Below are 23,489 nucleotides of genomic sequence, written 5' to 3'. Positions count from 1 at the left end.
CAAGATAGATAAACCCTTAGCCAGACTAACGAGAGGACACAGAGAGTGCGTCCAAATTAACAAAATCAGAAATGAAAAGGGAGACATAACTACAGATTCAGAGGAAATTCAAAAAATCATCAGATCTTACTATAAAAACCTATATTCAACAAAATTTGAAAATCTTCAGGAAATGGACAATTTCCTAGACAGATACCAGGTATCGAAGTTAAATCAGGAACAGATAAACCAGTTAAACAACCCCATAACTCCTAAGGAAATAGAAGCAGTCATTAAAGGTCTCCCAACCAAAAAGAGCCCAGGTCCAGACGGGTTTAGTGCAGAATTCTATCAAACCTTCATAGAAGACCTCATACCAATATTATCCAAACTATTCCACAAAATTGAAACAGATGGAGCACTACCGAATTCCTTCTACGAAGCCACAATTACTCTTATACCTAAACCACACAAAGACACAACAAAGAAAGAGAACTTCAGACCAATTTCCCTTATGAATATCGACGCAAAAATACTCAATAAAATTCTGGCAAACCGAATTCAAGAGCACATCAAAACAATCATCCACCATGATCAAGTAGGCTTCATCCCAGGCATGCAGGGATGGTTTAATATACGGAAAACCATCAACGTGATCCATTATATAAACAAACTGAAAGAACAAAACCACATGATCATTTCATTAGATGCTGAGAAAGCATTTGACAAAATTCAACACCCCTTCATGATAAAAGTCCTGGAAAGAATAGGAATTCAGGGCCCATACCTAAACATAGTAAAAGCCATATAGAGCAAACCAGTTGCTAACATTAAACTAAATGGAGAGAAACTTGAAGCAATCCCACTAAAATCAGGGACTAGACAAGGCTGCCCACTCTCTTCCTACTTATTCAATATAGTTCTTGAAGTTCTAGCCAGAGCAATCAGACAACAAAAGGAGGTCAAGGGGATACAGATCGGAAAAGAAGAAGTCAAAATATCTCTATTTGCAGATGATATGATAGTATATTTAAGTGATCCCAAAAGTTCCACCAGAGAACTACTAAAGCTGATAAACAACTTCAGCAAAGTGGCTGGGTATAAAATTAACTCAAATAAATCAGTAGCCTTCCTCTACACAAAAGAGAAACAAGCCGAGAAAGAAATAAGGGAAATGACACCCTTCATAATAGACCCAAATAATATAAAGTACCTCGGTGTGACTTTAACCAAGCAAGTAAAAGATCTGTACAATAAGAACTTCAAGACACTGAAGAAAGAAATTGAAGAAGACCTCAGAAGATGGAAAGATCTCCCATGCTCATGGATTGGCAGGATTAATATAGTAAAAATGGCCATTTTACCAAAAGCGATCTACAGATTCAATGCAATCCCCATCAAAATACCAATCCAATTCTTCAAAGAGTTAGACAAAACAATTTGCAAATTCATCTGGAATAAGAAAAAACCCAGGATAGCTAAAACTATCCTCAACAATAAAAGGACTTCAGGGGGAATCACTATCCCTGAACTCAAGCAGAATTACAGAGCAATAGTGATAAAAACTGCATGGTATTGGTACAGAGACAGACAGATAGACCAATGGAATAGAATTGAAGACCCAGAAATGAACGCACACACCTATGGTCACTTGATTTTTGACAAAGGAGCCAAAACCATCCAATGGAAAAAAGATAGCATTTTCAGCAAATGGTGCTGGTTCAACTGGAGGTCAACATGTAGAAGAATGCAGATCGATCCATTCTTATCACCCTGTACAAAGCTTAAGTCCAAGTGGATCAAGGACCTCCACATCAAACCACATACACTCAAACTAATAGAAGAAAAACTAGGGCAGCATCTCAAACACATGGGCACTGGAAAAAATTTCCTGAACAAAACACCAATGGCTTATGCTCTAAGATCAAGAATCGACAAATGGGATCTCATAAAACTGCAAAGCTTCTGTAAGGCAAAGGACACTGTGGTTAGGACAAAATGGCAACCAACAGATTGGGAAAAGATCTTTACCAATCCTACAACAGATAGAGGCCTTATATCCAAAATATACAAAGAACTCAAGAAGTTAGATCGCAGGGAGACAAATAACCCTATTAAAAAATGGGGTTCAGAGCTAAACAAAGAATTCACAGCTGAGGAATGCTGAATGGCTGAGAAACACTTAAAGAAATGTTCAACATCTTTAGTCATAAGGGAAATGCAAATCCAAACAACCCTGAGATTTCACCTCATACCAGTGAGAATGGCTAAGATCAAAAACTCAGGTGACAGCAAATGCTGGCGAGGATGTAGAGAAAGAGGAACACTCCTGCATTGTTGGTGGGATTGCAGAGTGGTACAACCATTCTGGAAATCAGTCTGGAGGTTCCTCAGAAATTTGACATTGTACTGCCTGAGGATCCAGCTATACCTCTCTTGGGTATATACCCAAAAGATGCTCCAACATATAAGAAAGACACGTGCTCCACTATGTTCATTGCAGCCTTATTTATAATAGCCAGAAGCTGGAAAGAACCCGGATGCCCTTCAACAGAGGAATGGATACAGAAAATGTGGTACATCTACACAATGGATTATTACTCAGCTATCAAAAACAATGACTATGAAATTCGTAGGCAAATGGTTGGAACTGGAAAATATCATCCTGAGTGAGCTAACCCAATCACAGAAAAACACACATGATATGCACTCATTGATAAGTGGCTATTAGCCCAAATGCTTGAATTACCCTAGATGCCTAGAACAAATGAAACTCAAGATGGATGATCAAAATGTGAATGCTTCACTCCTTCTTTAAAAGGGGAACAAGAATACCCTTGGCAGGGAATAGGGAGGCAAAGATTAAAACAGACACAGAAGGAACACTCATTCAGAGCCTGCCCCACATGTGGTCCATACATATACAGCCATCCAATTAGACAAGATGGATGAAGCAAAGAAATGCAGACCGACAGGAGCCGGATGTAGATCGCTCCTGAGAGACACAGCCAGAATACAGCAAATACAGAGGCGAATGCCAGCAGGAAACCACTGAACTGAGAATAGGACCCCCGTTGAAGGAATCAGAGAAAGAACTGGAAGAGCTTCAAGGGGCTCGAGACCCCTTATGAAAAACATTGTCAAGCCACCAGAGCTTCCAGGGACTAAGCCACTTCCTAAAGAGTATACATGTACTGACTGTGGACTCTGACCTCATAGGTAGCAATGAATATCTTAGTAAGAGCACCAGTGGAAGGGGAAGCCCTGGGTCCTGCGAAGACTGAACCCCCAGTGAACTAGATTGTTGGGGGGAGGGCGGCAATGGGGGGATAGGGAGGGGAACACCGATAAGAAAGGGGAAGGGGGAGGGGGATGTTTGCCCGGAAACCGGGAAAGGGAATAACACTCGATATGTATATAAGAAATACTCAAGTCAATAAAAAAATATTTTCTATATCAAAATGTCAGAGCCCACCTCAATTACACACACATAGCCATACAAGTTCATATATTGTTGGTAGGGTTTTCATTGAAGTGCTATTTTGTAATTATGTAAATGATTATGAGGCAAGGCACTGGATCTCTTGGAGGAAAGGTCATGACCAATGACCCCTTCTCAAGGTTTGGCTTCTTATCCAATTTTCTCACTTAAAATTTCAGCCCAGGATAACAGGAACACCTCATAAATACAGAAGAAGAGAAGAGGAAGATAAAGCAGACAAACTGCCATGGGAAATATGGCTCAATATTTTTCTCTGGCTAGAGAGTTCCACAACCAGTTCCAGGAGACCTCCTCCTCTAATGCCTCAGTCTTTGGAACTTGTCACACAGAATCTACTGGGGTTGGTGTGACACACTCATTGATAAGTGGATATTATTATTATTTGATATTTTAAAATTTATTTTTTATTGTATATTTTATGTATTTATATTTCAAATGTTATTCCCTTTCCCCTCTCTCCCATTCCTCCTTCCCTTCCCTCTGCTTCTGTGAAGATGCTCCCACTCCCACCCACTTACTCCCATCTCAACACCCTGTCATTCCCCTACACTGGGAAAACGAGTCTTCACAGGACCAAGGGCTTCTCCTCCTATTGATGCCAGGCAATGCCACCCTCTGCTACATATGTGGCTAGAGCCATGGGTCCCTCCATTTGTACATTTTGGTTGGTGGTCTAGTCCCTGGGGAGTTCTGAGGGATCTGGTTGGTTGATATTGTTCTTCCTATGGGGTTGCAAACTCCTTCAGCTCTTTTACTCATTTCTCTAACTCTTCCATTGGGGTCCCTGTGCTCAGTCCGATGGTTAGCTACAAGCATCCTCATCTGTATCAGTAAGGCTCTGGCAGAGCCTCTCATGACATCCATATTAGGTTTCTGTCAGCAAGCACTTTTTGGCATCAATAATAGTGACTGAGTTTGTTAACTGCATATGGATGGATCCCCATGTGGGGCAGTCTCTGGATGACTTTTTCTTCAGTCCCTGCTTCACTCTTTGTCACTGTATTTCCTCCTGTGAATATTTTGTTCACCCTTCTAAGAAGGACTGAAGCATCCACATTTTGGTCTTTCTTCTTCTTGGGCTTCAAATGGTCTGTAAATGGTTTCTTAGGTATTCCAAGCTTTTGGGCTAACAGGTACTTATCAGTGAATGAATATCATGCGTGTGTTTTGTGACTGGGTTACCTCACTCAGGATGACATTTTCTAGTTCCATCTATTTGCATAAGAATTTCATGCAGTCATTGTTTTTAATAACTGAGTAGTACTCCACTGTGTAAATGTACCACATTTTTGTATCCATTCCTTTGTTGAAGGACATTTGGGTTCTTTCCAGCTTCTGGCTATTATAAATAAGGCTGCTATTGAAGAGTTAAATTTTAAAAGGATAGTCACAAACAAGGCCCGGACGTGCCTGAGGGAGAGTTTGAGATAGGTCTGGACGTGCCTGAGGGAGAGTTTGAGATAGGGCTTGCCGGACTAGCTATCAGTCCCAAGGACACTGACCATCTGGAGTCATCCCCTCCCCTTCCTTCACTCCCTAGGAATGCGTCATCCCCCTGCAGAGTGAGATAAGTTACCCTACCCACATTGCTGAGCAGCTAGATTGCATGCACCCTTTGCTGATGTAATCCCGTGCCAAAAGTAACTGTGCACCATTTGAATTAGCCAATCCTGTGTAACCGCGCGAAATTCCCTGGCTTTCCCTATATAAACCCCTGCCTGAGGAGCCTCGTGGTCGATTCCTCTGTCTCCTTCGTGAGACACGTTTCGGCCCGAGATCTCGTTAATAAACGCTACCTCTTGCTGTTACATCAAGACTGGCTACTCGTGTTTCCTGGGGAACCCCATCCCGAGACTAGAATGAGAGGCTCCCCAAATTTAGGGGCAGCTCTTTCACTATGAACATAGTGGAGCATGTGTCCTTGTTATATGTTAAAGCATCTTTTGGGTGTATGCCAGGAGTGGTATAGCTGGGTAGTACTATGTCCAATTTTCTGAGGAACAACCAGACTGATTTTCAGAGTGGTTGTAATAGCTTCCAATCCCACCAACAATGGAGGAGTGTTCCTCTTTCTCCACATCCTTGCCAGCATCTGCTGTCACCTGAGTTACTTTAGCCATATAGTACAGTAAACCCATGGTACACCACATAGGTGCAAAGAAAATAAATATGAAGGAAGGCTCAAGTAAAGATCCTTAAATCTCACTTAGAAGGGAAAACAAAATGGTCGTAGAAGGCAGACGGATGGAGGGAACTGAGGGAAGAGTGCTAGAGGGGAATAGGGACAAAGAAGCAGGTGGTGGGAACAACAGGTGAGAGGCCAGGAGAATGAATTGAAATCTGAAGCTGTTGGGAGGGTTGTGGGGAAAGGAAAATCTCTAGGAAGTTCCAGAGACCTGGGATAGGGGAGTCTCTCAGGAGTCACTGTGGGTACCTTTAGCCGAGATACCTAACAATGGGGTCAGAGAATCTGAAGAGGTCACCTCCTGTAGCCAGGCAAGAAGTCCCAGTGGAAGGATAAGAAAACCAACTCATTCCCCAAAATTTTCAACCCCAAATTTATCCTGTCTAAAAGAAATGCAGGGGTGGAGCAGAGACCAAAGGAAAGTCCAACCAATAACCAGCCTACCCATCCCATACGCCAGCACAAATCCCTGACATTATTAATGATACTCTATTGTGCTTACAGATAAGAGTGTTTGTGGCTGATGGCCACCCTAAACTCAAAAGCCTGTGGCTCATGGCATCACCACTTTCTGGAGCCTTTTCTGTGGGATTTTGTATGCACTGTTAGCACGCAGCTCACTCCAGTCATCAGGGTGTGAGGGAGGAGATGGTGGTTGTTCTTCAGGGCATGGTTCAACTTCTCTGATGATCTTATTTTTAGTCTCTACCAATAATAGCCTCCAGGAAATACCTGTGCCATGACCTGAGAGCATCCACTGGCCTTTACACGCACGCACGCACGTGCAATTCCTACCAATGAACCTGTATTTGACAATCCTTTGTGGTACTATTTATATAAAAATGCTCTTCACTGTTCACTCATCTTTTGCTCTCTTTTGCCTGATCCCTCGAAATGTAGCACATCCATGATGAGTTGGTCACTGAGGTTATTCCCTGGCTCTAGCTAACACAGTAAAACTCACCACTTCTGTACTTTCCCCTACACGGCCTTGTCCTCTGTAAGCCTCCATCTCTGCTCCTATAACATTTCCTTTTTATTATTATTACTTTAATTTTGAAAATCATTTCCAGAACAGGACTCATGACCCGATTTCTCTCAAGCTCATAAATGAACGTTGGACTAGTTAAATATAGCCACCGTTTCTATAGGGCACCTTCCTGTCCCCTATTCCGAACTGGAGAGATCCAGCTATAAAATTTGTCCTAGGAAAAGATGCTGATGGTGCGAGGGCTGATTATGCTTCCTTTGCTGTTATAGAACTGGTGAGATGCGTCTACCTTGTGGGTGATTCCAACATTTCATTGGCGGGTCCTATGTTATAATAAGAACTCTAGATAATAAAAAAGATTCTGACCAATTCACAAAAGACAGCAGTTAGTATGCATAATTACTCTGGCTATAAATAAAATTCTCCAAAGTATTATTTAGTGGCAGAAAGATACAAAAAAGAGATAAGAGCTACACAGAGCTGCCTACAAGGCTCGTGTTACCCTTAAGGATGCATAGAGAGACAAAAAGGAATGGGCTCTGTGATGGCTGATACTGACTTTCAGTATGTTGGGATTTAGGGTCACCTACCAGACACACTTTTCAGTGTGTTTGTAAGAACATTTCCAGAAGGGATTAAGTGAGCGAAGGGGTCACACCCTCAATGTGAGTGGCACTTCGGAATAGGTGGTTCATTAAACAGGGTTTTAAAGGAAAAAGCAGCACATGTGCCTGCGTTTGTGTCTTCTTTCTGAGCACATGTGTCTATCACTGATGCTGTTCATGCTGCTGCTGCTGGGAGCCTCCATTGACTCTATCAGATTCTAGATGCTTCTACCTTCCAACAGGGACTCAATGCTAGGAACTTCCCAGACAGAATCCAGGCTTTTAATGCCAGATCGGGTTGCTGAGGTAACTGTTTTTGTACTGACCAACGATTTGGCTCTGCTTCTCCAGCATAGACAGCTATTGTTTGAGTGCCCACCACCTATGCTGTAAGCTGATTTTAAAATAATGTTTAATTTTATTCTTTCTCTCAAGCAGTACATCCTCACCTCAGCCTTTCTTCTTCCCGGTCTCCTCTATATCTCCCCTCTCCCCAGATCCACTGCTCCCGTGTTTTCCTTCAGAAAAGAGCAGGCCTCCCAGCAATAATAATCCCCTTTTAGAAAACACATACATGCATACCTACATGTACATACATAATCTGTTGGTTCTGTTCTCTTAGATAACTCTGGGTAATACAGAGAATGGTTTTGTACTTCTAGGGAAACAGAGTAATAAGTGCCTTTAATGGGGTGGTTTCTGGGACAAGTTCTCTAACGCGACTACAGTTCAAGTAGATAAAGACCTGGGTAATAAGGAAATCATTGCTAACACATTCATGCGAACTTTTTAAATAATGGGGCCAGATAGATTCATTTCATCTCTGTCACTGCTTGTGAGAATCCAGGAATTCAGGGGCACAATACTCAACACTTTTGAACATTTAAAATCTGAGGAGTACAATAATGCTAGATTATTGTCTTGAACATTCTTGATAAAGTAAAAAATGAAAAGAAAGAGACCAGAGGTGATTTCTCAGCTTCAGATATAAACAACCTAAGGCTTCTATGTGTGTTTTGAGAGAGAATCATCTTTCTTATAGTCATAGGGCTGGGTTGCCAGAAATAAAACAGAAGTCCTTGTCCCATGATCGAGTGACTGACACTGGAAGTCTAAGCCTTAGCCTTGAAGGGCATTACAGTTAAAGTTAGGGAATGATTGGAAGAGACCAGGATCCTGTAACCTGGTGTGAAGACATATGGGAAGTCTCTGAGGCTGTGAATATTGAGAAATTGGATTCTGTTCGTTTTGTTTTGTTTTTTTCCCATTATAGAGCAATTATTTTGTGTTGGTTTTTTAAAATAAATTTATTTAATCTTTATTTTAATACTCCAGATTTTATCCCCCTCCTGGTCCACTCTCTGACTGTTCCATATCCCATACCTCCTCCCCAACCAGCATCTCCATCTCCACAAGGATGTCCCCACCCCACATCCCCCACCCCACATCCCCCACCCCACATCCCCCACCCCACCAGACCTCTACACTCCCTGGGGCCTCTAGTCTCTTGAGAGGTTAGGTGCATCTTCTCTGACTGAACCCAGACCCAGGACTCCTCTGCTGTACATGTGTTGGAGGCCTCCATATCAGCTGGCATGTGCTGCCTGGTTGGTGGTCCAGTGACTGAGAAATCTTGGGAGTCTAGGTTAATTGAAACTGCTGGTCCTCCTACAGGGTTGCCTTCCTCCTCAGCTTCTTCCAGCTTTTTCCTAATTCAACCACAGGGACCAGCAGTTTCTGTTCATTGGTTGGGTGTAAATATCTGCATCTGACTCTTTCAGCTGCTTGTTGGGTCTTTTGGGGGCAGTCATGATAGGTCCCTTTTTGTGAGCAACCCATAACCTTAGTAATAGGGTCAGGTCTTGGGGCCTCCTCTTGAGCTGGATCTCACTTTGGGCCTGTTGTTGGATCTCCTTTTCCTCAGGCTTTTTTAAAAATTTTTGTCCCTGCAGTTCTTTCAGACAGGAACAATTATGGGTCAGAGTTTTTGACTGTGGGATGGCACATCTCTCACTTGATGTCCTGTCTTTCTGCTAGAGGTAGACTCTACAAGTTCCTTCTCCCTACTGTAGGGCATTTCTCTTCCCTCCCAGATCTCTGGTACAGTCTGGGGGAATATACCCAAAAGATGCCCCACCAGGTCACAGGGGCACTTGTTCTACTATGTTCATAGTGGCCTTGTTTGTGATAGAGAGAAGCTGGAAACACCCCAGATGTCCCACAACAGAAGAATGGATACAGAAAATGTGGTTCATTTACACAATGGAATACTACTCAGCTATTAAGAACAAGGACACCCTGAGATTTGCAGGCAAATAGATGTAACTAGAAAATATCATCTTGAGTGAGGTAACTCAGACCCCAAAGGAAATGCATGGTGTGTTCTCACTAATAAGTGGGTATTAGCCAAAATAAGTACAGAATACCCATGATACAGTCCACAGAACTTAAAAAAGTTAACAAGCCAAAGGGCCCAAGTGAGGATGCCTCGGTTCCAATTTGGAGGGAGAAGAAAGCAATCATAGGGGAGGGGAGGGAGGGAGGGACCTGTGAGGGAAAAGGGATAGGGAAGAGGAGCATATGATCAGGTATTGGGTGGGTTGAGAAATTGGATTCTGATAGGTTGGATTTTCTTTGTTAAGTGCCACTACACATCTGAACTGGCAGATGAATCCCCACCACTAAACCGAACAGAGGAAATTAACCCTGAATTGTATCTGAAAGCATCAATGAGCTTCCCCAAAGTAGATACAAAGGAGGACACTGCAGATGCCTTTCATAACCCATCCTCACTACCCTAAACATGTAAACAGACTCAAATTTAAGCAGATCCCTAAAAACAAGACTTCTATAATAATATAGTTTATTGCCATTGCCCTTGGTGCCTTTTCAAGAAAGAAGGTAAGAGCCCATTGCTGAAGACTTCACATGTTCCAGACATAGGACTTGGAGGACTCAATCTAAATCTGACCAGGAAGCTTTGTCTCTGAAGACTAGCTCTCACTTGCCAAAGGATCAATGTATCTGCTAGTGGAGAAAATAATCTACATTTCCAGTGAGCTGCAAGCCTGTGAACTACAGCAATGGCCAGCAAAAAGATCTGTAAAGGTGTAATAACAACACCTAACTGGACTTAAGCACACTATATATGCTTGGTACTATAAGCTAGTTAATTACTTCTGGCTGGTGAGAAGTATTACTGCCACATTTTCTAAACTAATATAATTTCTAACTGTAATCTGAATACTTATCCATATATATGGAAAACCATCACTAGTTAAAATGCAGAGATCAACTTAACTGTTGGGGCTTCCATTTCTAATTAATACATTTACAACAATAACCCTACACTGACGGCTCAGAGAACATCATGGAAGAGGGGGTGGAAAGATTGTAAGAGTCAGAGGACATTTGCTGCTGCTGCAAAGAGGAGACTGAGTGAAGTGGGTAGGGAGAAAGAGTGGATCCGAGAGGAGCTGTGAGGAGAAGTACAGAGTGAATATGAACAAGATAGGTAGTATAAAATGCTCAAAGGATTAACAAAAATATTATTTATAAAAGAACCAGGAAGAAGTAAATGATACAATATCAAGCAGATACTCTTCAGAAACAATGTTGATGAAGGGACTTTCCAAGGTAAGCAAAAACTGAAGAAGCTCATAACCACTAGGCCAGCTTAGAAAGTATTTGTCAAGGAGTTCCACACTCAGAAGCAAATAAGACTACTTTCATGAAAACATGTAAACTCACTAAAAGAACAGATAAAAAGAAAAAATAAGGAAAATAAGACTTTATGGATACACCAAATCACCACACTGTAAGAACACTTTGAAGCAAGAACAGAACTATCAACATGAACATTCAAATCCTTATAAACAGTTCTGAATTAGTGGGAACCAGGGTTGGTTCAAGGCTGAGGCTTAGGAAGAAAACCACCAGTATTGAATATTGGTTTGATCTGTGGTAGAAGGAACTACTTATGTCCAATAAGTCTATGCAAAAGGAGACAAAGATACTGTCTGCAATCCCCAAACCAATGAGATACAAAATAACCAATGAAAGCAGCTGGTAGTCTGTGATCTAGGATGCTGGAACCCACATTTAGACTACAGATAATTGGAAGGAAGAGGAAGAGAACTTATTTCTGTAGATCACAACGGAAAGAGCATCATAGCTAGGTGTTAATAGCTGGGCAAAGGCTGAATTAGACATATGACGGACACAGTCTTAGCTCACCACAAACTATGTAATGCTTTTGTAATGCCTTTAGAAGGAAAAGTAGAAACTTCATGTTAAAGACCTCAACCCAGTTGCAACAGTCATTTCCTGAAGGGTATTAGCATGGGTCTTCAACTCAATGCTTATTGTATTGGAGTGGAAGTTGTCTACAGAGGGAAAGGTAAGTGTAGAAGCTCACACACTAGTGGCCAATGACAGTATTTATGGCTTATCTGCCAACTTTGGGGAGCTACCATGCACTGGTATGCAGAGCTTTTCCATCATCTGGGATGCAGAATTTCTGTGGGATATTTTGCATGCATGACAAAGATGAGAATGGTCCTTCACAGAATGAAAAATGCTGAATCAATGTTTAACCTAGTCCTGGCTTTAGCAAGTGAATTTTTGATGCTGCTCATCCCTGCTTCCTCAATCGATCATATTTTTGTCTTTTTTCAGATGTGGAATATCTGGAGTGGAAAAAAGTCAATGAATATGTTTTCAACAGCACATATCTATATAGCGAGACTATAATACTCTTCTGGGACTGTAGCATCGATGGCTAATCTGTACCTCAAAGAGCATGGCTGAATCTCGGTATGGGAGGGAGTATGTGAAATCTGGGTACTAGGGAGTATGTGAAAAGCTTCAAGAAGCATCACAAATAACTCCATGCTGTAGCAACTGACCCAGATCTCAGCAAGGTTGATTTCCCATCTTATAGGAGCTGAGCTTTCAACCAAGAAGAAGGTTGCTAAGGGTCTTTACCATGCTCATGTCCTGGAATGTCTGTAGCAGCCCCCCAAACCTGGTCTGAAGTCTTGAAGTACACAGAGCACTTTGTTGAAAGACTTTCTTTCTTTCTTTCTTTCTTTCTTTCTTTCTTTCTTTCTTTCTTTCTTTCTTTCTTTCTTTCTTCCCTTCTTCCTCTCTCTCTTTCTTTCTTTCTTTTATCCATGTCTACCCATTCACAATACAGACCAGGTACAGTGGCCAAGGCTGAGGTGTACACAGGGTAGGTTTATTCTTTCTCCTCTTTCCACACAGTGTAGGAACACAGCCTGTGGTAAGCACAAGGAGGCCTATTTTTCCTTTTATTGGACCTTTTATTTACATTTTAAATGTGGTCCCCTTTCCTGGCTTCCCCTCTAGAAACTTGCTATTCCATCCCTCCTCCCCTTGTTTCTATGAGTGTGCTCCCTCACCCACCCACCCACTCCCTCCCACCTCCCCACTCTGATATTCCACTACACTGGGCATCGAGCCTTGACAGGACCAAGAGCCTCTCTTCCCATGGATGCCCAACAAGGCCATCCTCTGCTACTTATATAGCTAGAGCCTTAGCTCTAGCTAAGTTCTTAAGTCCATCCCTGTGTTTTCTTGGGATGGTGGTTTAGTTCCTGGGAGCTCTGGGGGTGTTCGTTAACAATATCAATATTATTGTTCATCTTATGGTGTTGCAAATCCTTTCAGCTCCTTCAGTCCTTTCTCTAACTCCTCCATTGGGGACCCTCATTCTCAGTTCAATGGTTGGCTGCAAGCATCTACCTCTATATTTGTCAGGTTCTGGCAGAGCCTCTCAGGAGACAGCTATATCAAAGCCTGTGCTTTCAAGAGATCAGGGCCAGACATTTGTCCTGAGGCTCCTCACAGCAGAAGCTGAAGGAAAAAGCTCTCAGGAACAATTAAAGTGACTTAAAGCTTCAGGACTTAACCTCCCTGCAGAGTGGTGTGGCAGAGGTGGGCAGGGTATCCTCATACTGTGAGTGGGAACTGTGCCCTCATTCAGCAGAGCCTCTGCTCACACTTTCTGAGGGTCACTGGTTTTTAAAAACACCCCCTGCAGAAGGTTTCAGCTCAGCCTCTGTCCCTCTGACCACTTCATCTGAAATGGACACACATGGAAAAGGTGTTTACCTGAGTCTTTTGTACTCTGCATCACCTTTCCCCTACATTTGGCACATTGTTCATATGCTGGTGTGTCTGCACTCCATCCTTTTTGCTACACTTGAGACTCTCTAAAGCAGGTTTACAGAGTTCATTGATGAGCTTATCCCCCACCCCAGTTTTTTGTTTTAATCAAATTTACTTAGCTTTTAAAATTCTTCTTTTATGAAGACTTCTCAGCAAAATAAGAAACATCACAGCCATTCCTCATCCCCATAAAGGATACATAAAAATTAGGAGCCACTGTGATCCCTGGTGGTGAAACTAACTATACATCCTGCTTCCCTAGAATGTCAAACTAGCAATTCTCCCTCTCACCGCTCCTTTTCAGCATTGTTCTAGAAACTGATGTCACTCCCACAGGCTGCAAAGATGTGAAGGAGGCTGGAGAGCAAGGGAAGAAACGAGTCTGTTTTTAATCTCCGTGCAACATCAGTCATGTGGAATACTTTGTGATTCCACTACAAAATGTCTCTTAAAAGAAGCAAATGAGGGCCGGAGAGACAGCCCTGAGGTTAAGAACCCTTTTTGATCTTGTAGAGGACATGGGACCAGGTCTTAGCATGAGTTCAGCTCAAAACCAACTATAACTCCAGTTCCATTGGATCTGACACCATCTTCTAACCTCTGCTGGCTCATGCGTGCACGTGATGTGCATATGTATGCTCAGGTACACACATACAAGATAAAATAAATACAAATTTAAAAAGAAGTCGATGGGTTCACTGATGCGAAAGAAGGGAAAGCAAATGTGTGAAATAAATACTTTAATATCTTTGTACTTGTGAATAATGATAACAACAATAATAACAACAATAATAATTGGAGATTCAAGTGCTTAAATTCCATTTACAATAGAGTATAACAGGAAATACTTTGGTACTACTTGTGCAAATGTTCACCAAGACTCAGAAACATTCCTGAAATTAAAAAAACCCAAATAGTGGAAATATGGTATGTTCATGCATGTGGAGACTCAATATACTCTGGATTTTAATTTTCACATAGTAATTTATAGTCCAATGCACTTTACAACCAAATCCAGCAATAGTTCTGGAAATAGACAGGTGGACACTCTAAATGCATGTGATACACGAGCAGGTGGGTAAGAGGGGAAGGGATGGCTGGATGGTGGATAAGTGAATAATAGATGGCTGGATGGTGGTTAAGTGAATAATAGATAGGTGGATGGTGGTTTTGTTAAATGATGTGTAAGCATTTAGTTGTGTGAATAATAATAAATTGATCAGCAGCTGCCCCAGCTTTGGGGGTTTCCTTTGTGGAAGTGACATATGTGTGACCTCCTAAGAAAAGGTCCATGTTATAGACACTTTGCCATTCAGCAGCAAAGAGCAGGGGCACCCTGCTCTGGCTGGGAAACCCTAGGAGCCATAGCGATGAGTGACAGGTTCTGTCATCTTTACTTTTCTTAGAAGGCATCTACCTGCTTTCGCAAAAGTCAGTTATTCTGCACTGAAAGCTGGCTAAATAATTTACTTAGAGTCTTTCATGGACCTAATAATAGGAAATACACAACTTGGGTATAAATGAGCAACTGGCCATATAAAGCAAGATGTTTCGTGTATGCAACAGTGGGATTTACAAAACAGAAAATCAATTAAATGTTCCTGAAATGCCAATATGGAGGTAGGCTAGGGTCAGGTTACTGTGACAGACCTATGAATGTGACGGGATGGATCCCTGGAGCAGTATGCTGAGATGGCATATTACCTCAGTGACCTTCCATGATTCTTATCCACAATCAACTGTGAGGAAATGCTGTATCATCTGCAAATATTAGTCATGGAATGTGTCAGACTAATTACAGACAGGGAAGGAAGAAAGAGAGTGAGAGGTACAATGGTGAAGGGTCAAGAAGAGAGAGAAAGGGCCTCATTGGAAAACATAGTAAATCTTAAATAGACTCTGACCATTGCAGTCACTCTTTCTCCCAGGCATGTGGGGAAATACACAATGGGTGGGGGAAATCCTTCATTATTTTTTCAGCTCCTCTCTACCCATGACATTATTTTATATTGTTCTTTGAGGCTGGATAAATGCTTTTGGCAGCTCAGACTGGAAGGGACATTGCACAAAGGTGGAGGTGAAAGAAAAACAAAGGTGAAAATGTTATCATTCTTGAGAAAGGTTTTACATTTGAATATAGGTTTAATTAAAAAAAATAAACATTGCCCCTCATTTTAAATTTAAATAAACAATTTCCAACACTGAGGATATAAGTTACAGCTTTACTTTGTTTCTCCATCAGCATTTCGTGATGGTGAAGACATTTGCTCTCCTGAAACTTGTTCCCTGAGGATTAAGAGACACCACACTGATCGAGGAGTAGGTATATTTAAGGGCACAGGACCACAGTATTTGAGGGAGCTGGACTCTCACAGCTTCAGCCTGGAGAAGTGCACAGAGCCACCCAACTTCTGAAGGGCTCGGGCATGTGAAACTGCAGCTCAGACTCTTCCCAGAAATCCTGCAGGAATCCAGCTGTGTACCTGCCTCTGTTGAGATGCAGAGTGTAGATGACCTTTTCCCACCCATGATACTTGTTACCACAGTCCCAAACACAAGCAGCAGATTTCCTCACGGTGGACTCATGTAGCTAGAGAAAACTTTCCTTTCCTGGTGAACTAGAACCTGCGAGTAACGTGACCGTGAATCCTCCTCTGCTGTAACTCTACTTGAGACTTGGATACAAACAACTGAGCAGGTCTGGGCCAGCACCTGGCTTCTGGCCACAGACAACAGGAACACAGAAGAACACCTGCGTCTTATCTATCCTGGGAATAATCTTCTGAATAATCTTCACTGTGGTCTTGGCTGTCAGGTACAAGGACACAGGACCCGGTGCTTGGAGAAGACCTCCCATGGGGCTGAGGTTGTCTTGGGTTGCATCATACAGCCAAGGCTGTCCAGGTACAAGTTAGTACTTCTTGATGGTGGCAGATAACTGTAGCCAGACTTTTTGGCTATTTGATAGGGTTCTCTCTTCTCCACCCTAATCCCTTCCAACCCCCAATGCTAGGTAGATGAGAAAAGTTAGAGGGGAAAGGGGACATGGGTCTCTTTAAACTACTTCCTGATGATTAGGGGCATCGAGTTCCTTGGGGCAAGTCCAATTTTCATTGTTCAGCTATCTCCAACCAGCAACCCAGCAAGCATCAAAAGCTGCAAGAGGATCCAGCAGCAGCAGAGGGAGGAACAGCTGCCAAAGCCCATCGGGACTCTGGCACTTTATAACCCTCTCAAGAATCCCCAGAACTCCAAATGTAAACTATCTTCAGCTGGCAGAACATCCCTACCAGAGCCCGAGACAAATCAGTTAGCTGCTGTGAATGATCCAAAGTAGCGCCGTGTCTCACATTTGGGATTAAAACAAAAACATAACATAATGCTTACTACTGATATCTCTGAACTCTGACCAGCAAGACAGAAGCCTTTCAGACTGAATTGTGTAGTGTGACCCCGAGGGACCTTAGACTCAGCCGGCTTTTATCCCAGCATCTGAGCATCTGCAGAATACTGAAGACGCACTTAGGAATTCAACTAGAAAATTTCCCAGTTTCAGAGGGCCGTGGGGAGAGCAGAGTGTGTTTCCTAGAAGCGAGCATTTCATCACCAAACTGCAGTTCTCCTGGGCACGTCTTGTTCTATGCAGAGCAGTTGTAGGTTAGCTGCAGGTGCACTTCAGATAATCATTCCAGAAAGTCTCTGCTCATTAAGTAGTAAAACCAGTGGGGTGGAGAACCTTGGGAAACTGAAATGTTAAAATGTAAAACTTCACCAAGAAAGAAGAAAAGAACAAAACTGCCTTTGAGGTAAGCAACTAAACCAGAAAGGGCTCATCCTGCTTCCTATGGTCCTAGGCAGAATCCCTTCCTCCTACCTTCTGTGGGCCGAAGGTTGACAAAGGGGAAATTATTATTTGTAATACCTAATACAATATGTATGCCATAAAATTGTTTTCATGTTGAAGTTTAAGGAAATTATGATAATAAGAAGAAGGTCTGTAATACTTAGTACAGGATGTAATTATCTGGGGGGAGGGACAGAATTTTGCTTTGTGATATAGGCTGGCTATATATATATATGTATATATATATATATACATATATATATGTGTGTGTATGTATGTATGTATTTCCAGAGTTTGGGTCACTTAAGATCATGAGGTTCTCCTGTGTCAGGAAAATATGGATGCATATCTGTAAATACTTCTTTTTTTTTTTTTTTGGTTCTTTTTTTTTGGAGCTGGGGACCGAACCCAGGGCCTTGCGCTTCCTAGGCAAGCGCTCTACCACTGAGCTAAATCCCCAACCCCCTGTAAATACTTCTGAGGAAGTCACAGGTTTGTTCTCTCTCTCTCTCTCTCTCTCTCTCTCTCTCTCTCTCTCTCTCTCTCTCTCTCTCTCTCTGATTTCTGTTTATTAGCTACTGTACGTCCATCCTCAAGCCTGTATCCATATCCATGCAGATAAGTTCATGCTTGTGACTTTTTCAGTGTTTGGGTATTGAAGCATTCCCAACCCCAATGGAGTTTATGCGTCTTATTCAAAAAGATTATACAAAAAGGTTATACAAAAAGATTCAGTCAGAGTGAACACACTGAGTCTGTCTCTGGAGAGTCTGTCATTGGCTTCAGGATCTGAATGCTATATTTTACATTCTGGGTCAACAGTTGCATCAAAGCAGAGCCCCTCGCTGCCCTTTCACACAGCCTTTTCCTGATTTTACTTTCATTTCTAGCATCACCACGTCAGTTTGCTGAAGCGACACCAACTCTGACTCCATGAAAAGTCAAGTCTTTGATGCATACAAAATTTTCTCAGGGACTTAACACACAATATCAATCCATGTCCAAAAGCTATTTCTATAGACTATGTCTCTGGCTTGCTCTTTTATTCAACTTGTGAGTCAATAGAGTAGAAACTAAGGGAACGTCCAGAACTCCTTCCCACCCTGCCTCCCATATTTTTTATTAGATATATTTCTTTACTTACATTTCAAATGTTATTCCCTTTCCCGGTTTCTTGTCCATAAGTCACCCTTCCCCTCCTCCTCCCTCATATGGGTATTGCCCCCATCTATCCCCCTTACTGCCCCCCCATATTCCCCTGCACTGGGGGTCCAACCTTGGCAGAACCAAGGGCTTCCCCTTCCACTGGTGTCCCAACAAGGCTATTTTCTGCTACATATGAAGTTGGAGGCCTGGGTCATTCCATGTATAGTCTTTGGGTAGTGGTTTAGTCCCTGGAAGCTCTGGTTGGTTGGCATTGTTGTTCTTATGGGGTTGCAAGCTCCTTCAACTCTTTCAGTCCTTTGTCTAATTCCTCCAAAGGGGGTCCTGTTCTCAGGTCAGTGGTTTGCTGTTAGCACTGACCTCTGTATTGGACATGCTCTGGATGTGTCTCTCAGGAGAGATCTATATCTGGTCCCTTTCAGCATGCATTTTTTAGCTTCATCAATCTTACCTAGTTTTCAGAACTCCTTTTTTATTATGTAGGTGAAGGGCCATATTGTCACAGAGGTCACACTTGGATCTGTCTGTTGAGTCTGTCATCTGCAGAAGAACCTGCATGTTATTCCCCAGACTCTAAAGCCAGAAAGCAGGTATCAAAGCAAACCCTTCATACTGCCTGGTAAACTGTGCAGCCTCAATTCAGATTGTATTCTTCCAGCACCCCCACTGTTCCTACCACAACAGAAGCTAGCCTGTCAGCTAGTAAAGGTGTTCTCAGAAAGGATTTATTGAAGGGGGAGATTAGTGTTCATGTGAGCACCAGCACCCCAAGGACTGGGGACTAGGAAGCTTGGGTTGAAGGGAAAAGGAGAAAGCCAGTGGAACACTGGTTTCTCTTCTATGGGTTCTGGGCTGCCATGATGGGAAGATGTTTCTCCACCACATATGCCCTGTCTTACTATAGGTCAAAACAGCCAAGTGTCCATGGACCGAGTCCTCTGAAACCACGAGACAGAGCTATTTTGAAGAGCTATTTTGGCCACAAGGATGAAGCACTAAGTATTGCAGCATAGCTAATGTGCGTCACAAGCCCTGGCATGGTGCAGCCTTCAGGAAGAAGAAGGAAGTCCGTGAAGAACTTAGTCTGGAAGGGATAAAGCCTCCTTCCAGCAGCAGTTGCTGCAGATGCTCTTTTCTCTACTGCACTGTTGTCCCAGAGTGTCTTAGCAGTGGCCACAGATGAGCTTCCTCCTCCTTTGCCTCCCTGATATTCTTGGAGTGTTTTAAGAAGCTTAGTCAGGAGTAATAAGTTAATGCAAAATGAACTCCTTTTGTTTGTTTTGTTTTTCTTACCGGCTTGCATTTGTTTTGTGTTTTTAAGTTTTGTTTGAGAAAGAAAGAAGAGATATTGGGTGAGTAAGTAAGTAGGATCTGGGAGTTATGGGAGGAGAAAGAAGATGATTAAAGTAGTTTGTGCAAAAGAAGGGTTTCAGGCCCAGTGTTTTTGTCTATGCAAATGGTCCTTTTCACTGAGATTATGACGAGCTTCCACTTTACCCTTTGTGTGCAGGCATTCATCTAGATTCCCCAAAACTTTTTGTTGGAAATAATTAATCTTTCCCATGAGTTTGATTGTCATCATATTTATAAGTATGATGTGAGACATATGTGACTTCACTTTTGACACTTAAACTTGTGTTCTATAGATTACCTCTTTCTCCACGCCAGCTTAGACTTCCATGGCTCAGTAGGAAGCTGTGAAATGGAGAAGCCAAGTCACTAACTTGGTCCTTTCAGAGACAGAGTATCCATGATGGCCTCTCCACCTTCCTTGTGAGGTTTGGATTCTAAGTCCTAGTTCTAAAACTAGGCCCTGTGATGGTTGTAGGAAGGTACTGGATGAAAGAGATTTATTCTGTGACAATCACCATTATCACACACTGAAATCTTCCAGTCCAGGAACATGGAATCTCTATTTATATAAACTTTAATTACTTTTGAAATGGTTTGTATTTATCAGGAAGTGAAACTTGAGTGTTTTGTTTACACCGTCACTAAGAATTTTGTTTTGAGGTTAGAGTAAGTGGAACTGTCCAGTCCTTGCATCATACAAAGGTTTTCTAAAACAGTGATAGGTGTGCCTTGCTTCATGAGGCTGCCCTCAGGAAAGCATGTTTAGAAATAACCCAGGCCAAGAGAATAGTCTTTACATCTCTGCTTAATGTGAGAAAGAGGGTAAGAGTCTGCCTAGGGCGAGCTTGACATCCTTGTTCCTCAGTGTATAGATGAGGGGGTTTAGGGTTGGGCTGAGGATTGAGTATAGCACTGAGGAAACTTTGCTTCTTTCTGGGCTGTAGCTGGAAGCAGGACTGACATAGGCACAGAACACAGATGAATAATACACAGAGACCACGATGAGGTGGGATGAGCAGGTAGAAAAGGCTTTCCTCTTGCCCTCAGCAGAACGCATGCGCAGGATGCTGGCAATGATGTAGCCATAGGATAACAGAGTTAGCACAAAGTTGATGCCTCCATAAAAGGCATCTGCCACAAGAGTCATAATGCTATTCACATATGTGGGGCTACAGGAGAGCAGGAGGAGTGGGGGAATCTCACAAAAAAAGTGGGTAATGACCCTGGGGCCACAGAATGACAGCCGTGTCATCAGACCAGTGTGCACAGATGCATTCACAGCACAGATGGACCATACACCCATGGCCAGGACCCCACATAGCTGTGGGCTCATCCTAGAGCTGTAGTGCAGTGGAAAGCAGATGGCCACATAACGGTCATAGGCCATGACTGTGAGCAGCAGCAGCTCAGAAGATGCTGACCACACAAGGAAGAAGAGCTGGGCCATGCATCCCTGGAAGGAGATGGTGTTTTCCTCAGACAGTAGACCAACCAGGGCCTTGGGAATCACAGAGGAGGTGCACACGATATCCATGGTGGCCAGGTTGCACAGGAAAAAGTACATGGGACTGTGGAGCCCAGTGCTGGAGGTGACCAAAGCAATGATCACAATGTTGCCCATTAGAGCCATTGTATAGAGGGACAGGAAGCAGCCTATGAGGAACAATCTTAGACCAGGGTGCTCTGAGAACCCCTGAAGGATGAACTCTGTCACTACTGTCTGGTTAGGACTCAACATCATCATGGAGAGAACGCAGTCCACCGTTGTGTCTGTCAGGTTCTGAGAAAGTATCACCGTTTACCACTTCAAAGTCTCGTTCCGAACTTTCTGCTGTCAGGAAGGGAAGGAGTGAATGTATTTCCTCCATGGGAGCCTCTGGTCTTTTTGTGGTCTGTGTATAACACCATTGAAAAACCCCATATATTTCATTTCCTTTTGATTACCCCCTAGACATTTTCTCCATGTAGATTTGAATCAAGATTTGAATCTGCTCCTCCCTCATCTTCTTTAATGTGTGGAAAGAGCTCAAGTTCAATGAGTGGAAGCATCCTTCATTCAGGATCTGCCTTTGCTTTATTTCTCTGTCACTACTAAACTGTGCTTGTCAACACAGCTGTACCCCTTATCTCCACACCAGGCATTCTCCACAGGAGGACAGTTTTACATGGACACACTGAGATAACTCTTGTATGCTGGTTCACACCTGGCCTCCTAGCTTCTGAGTCATTTTGTCTCTTCTGATCTCTGGAGAGGTTGCTCTACGGGTAATCTCAACTTGATAATGGCATCCCCATGGCCCAGTAGTCATGTGTTTCTGGAATTTTACCTATCTGTGGCTTCTCCTATGCTTGAAACTGTCTTGACTCTAACCCACATTAAATCTGTCACCAAGTGAATGTTTTTCAAAACCCAGCCCAGTAATCCCAAAGTCACTGTGGGGAGGAAGAACAGAAGATGATGTGCAATGTTTCACACATGGGAAGGAGAACATTAAATAAGAATGATGAAGGGGGTGAAAGTTAGGAGGAAGGCTAAGGTAGGGAATATGTGGAGAGATGAGCAACACTAAAAGCCTCTTGAAAAATTTGAATCCTGTGAGCGACAACAGTTGTAATATGTGGCTGCTGCTGAAGTAGTGCACAAATGTTATGAACTAACCAGTTATTTTTTCTTTTTCTTCTTCCTTCCTTCCTTCCTTTCTTTCTTTCTTTCTTTCTTTCTTTCTTTCTTTCTTTCTTTCTTTCTTTCCTTACTCCTTCCTCCCTCCCTTCCTTTCTTTCTTTCTTTTCCTAAATTTCTAGCCCACCTCAGCAGGTAGAACCCATATGTGGTACGGTTAACAAGGCCAAGAACCTGTGACTAGATGTATCATAGCCCTCAGAAGAAAACCTACTACTGTTTTTCTACTAAATGTACATAGCATTAAAATGACTCCTCACAATGTATTGCGATGCCCATAGATCAGTCCATCATTTAACTCTCATCGGAGAACCCTCTTCTTGCAGTAGAGGACAATTAACACAAAGGCCTATAATTGGCCATTGTGCACAGAAAAAGGAACGTCAACGTGCTCAGACTTAAATGGGAGGTTTAGACCGCAACCCATTTCTCAAAGTGTAGTTCCTTCACATCTTCATGGAAGATGTGAAGGAAATAAGATTATAAGAGCCAGAGGTGGTAGAGGACAGCAAACAAAGGATGTGTGGAAACAATGAGGGAGATGCACACATGCACTCACAGAGATTTTACAGCAAACAAAAGATCTGTGCAAGACATACAACATCATGGCATGAGGAGTTAGACACATACTCCTAACCTTACCTGAGGAGCTGTCAACATTTGGTAGCAAAAGCAGAGACAGTTTTGTTTATTGATGTGATCTCTATTTATAGACCATACTCCAAAGTAGACTCTATACTTGAGAGTAGTTGGCCAACCTTCTGTAACTAGGCAGGACCCACAGTGGGGGAATTAGGACACTAACCCACCCAGAAAACTTTCAATTCCCAAATTTATCCTGTCTAGAAGCAATGCAAGGACAATGATGGAGAGGAAACTGAAGGAATGGCCAACCAATAACTAACCCAACTTGAGATCCATCTCATTGACAAACACCAATTCTGACACTATTAATGATACTCTCTTATGCTTGTAGACAGGAGCCTAGCATAAA

General features: G+C 42.6%; 1 protein-coding gene and 1 non-coding gene across 2 annotated transcripts; both read right to left on the bottom strand.

The window, feature by feature from the left end:
- Positions 1-12,434: 12,434 nt before the first annotated feature.
- Positions 12,435-12,563, bottom strand: LOC120100392 (small nucleolar RNA SNORA51). Its single transcript, XR_005500153.1, has one exon. It is a non-coding gene; the product is annotated as a small nucleolar RNA SNORA51 (small nucleolar RNA).
- Positions 12,564-20,620: 8,057 nt separating this feature from the next.
- On the bottom strand, positions 20,621-21,553 carry Or13a26 (olfactory receptor family 13 subfamily A member 26). Its single transcript, NM_001000243.1, has one exon. The coding sequence runs from the start codon at positions 21,551-21,553 to the stop codon at positions 20,621-20,623; it is 933 nt and encodes a 310-aa protein (NP_001000243.1).
- Positions 21,554-23,489: the final 1,936 nt, after the last annotated feature.

This window comes from Rattus norvegicus, chromosome 1 (genome assembly GCF_036323735.1).
Source record: "Rattus norvegicus strain BN/NHsdMcwi chromosome 1, GRCr8, whole genome shotgun sequence".
Taxonomy (NCBI): Eukaryota; Metazoa; Chordata; class Mammalia; order Rodentia; family Muridae; genus Rattus; species Rattus norvegicus.
Note: the sequence above shows the minus strand (reverse complement) of the source record. Positions and strands in the feature narration are given on the sequence as shown.

Coding starts and splice junctions, on each gene's coding strand:
- Or13a26 (NM_001000243.1), bottom strand. CDS start 21,553: ATGTTGAGTCCTAACCAGACAGTAGTGACAGAGTTCATCCTTCAGGGG.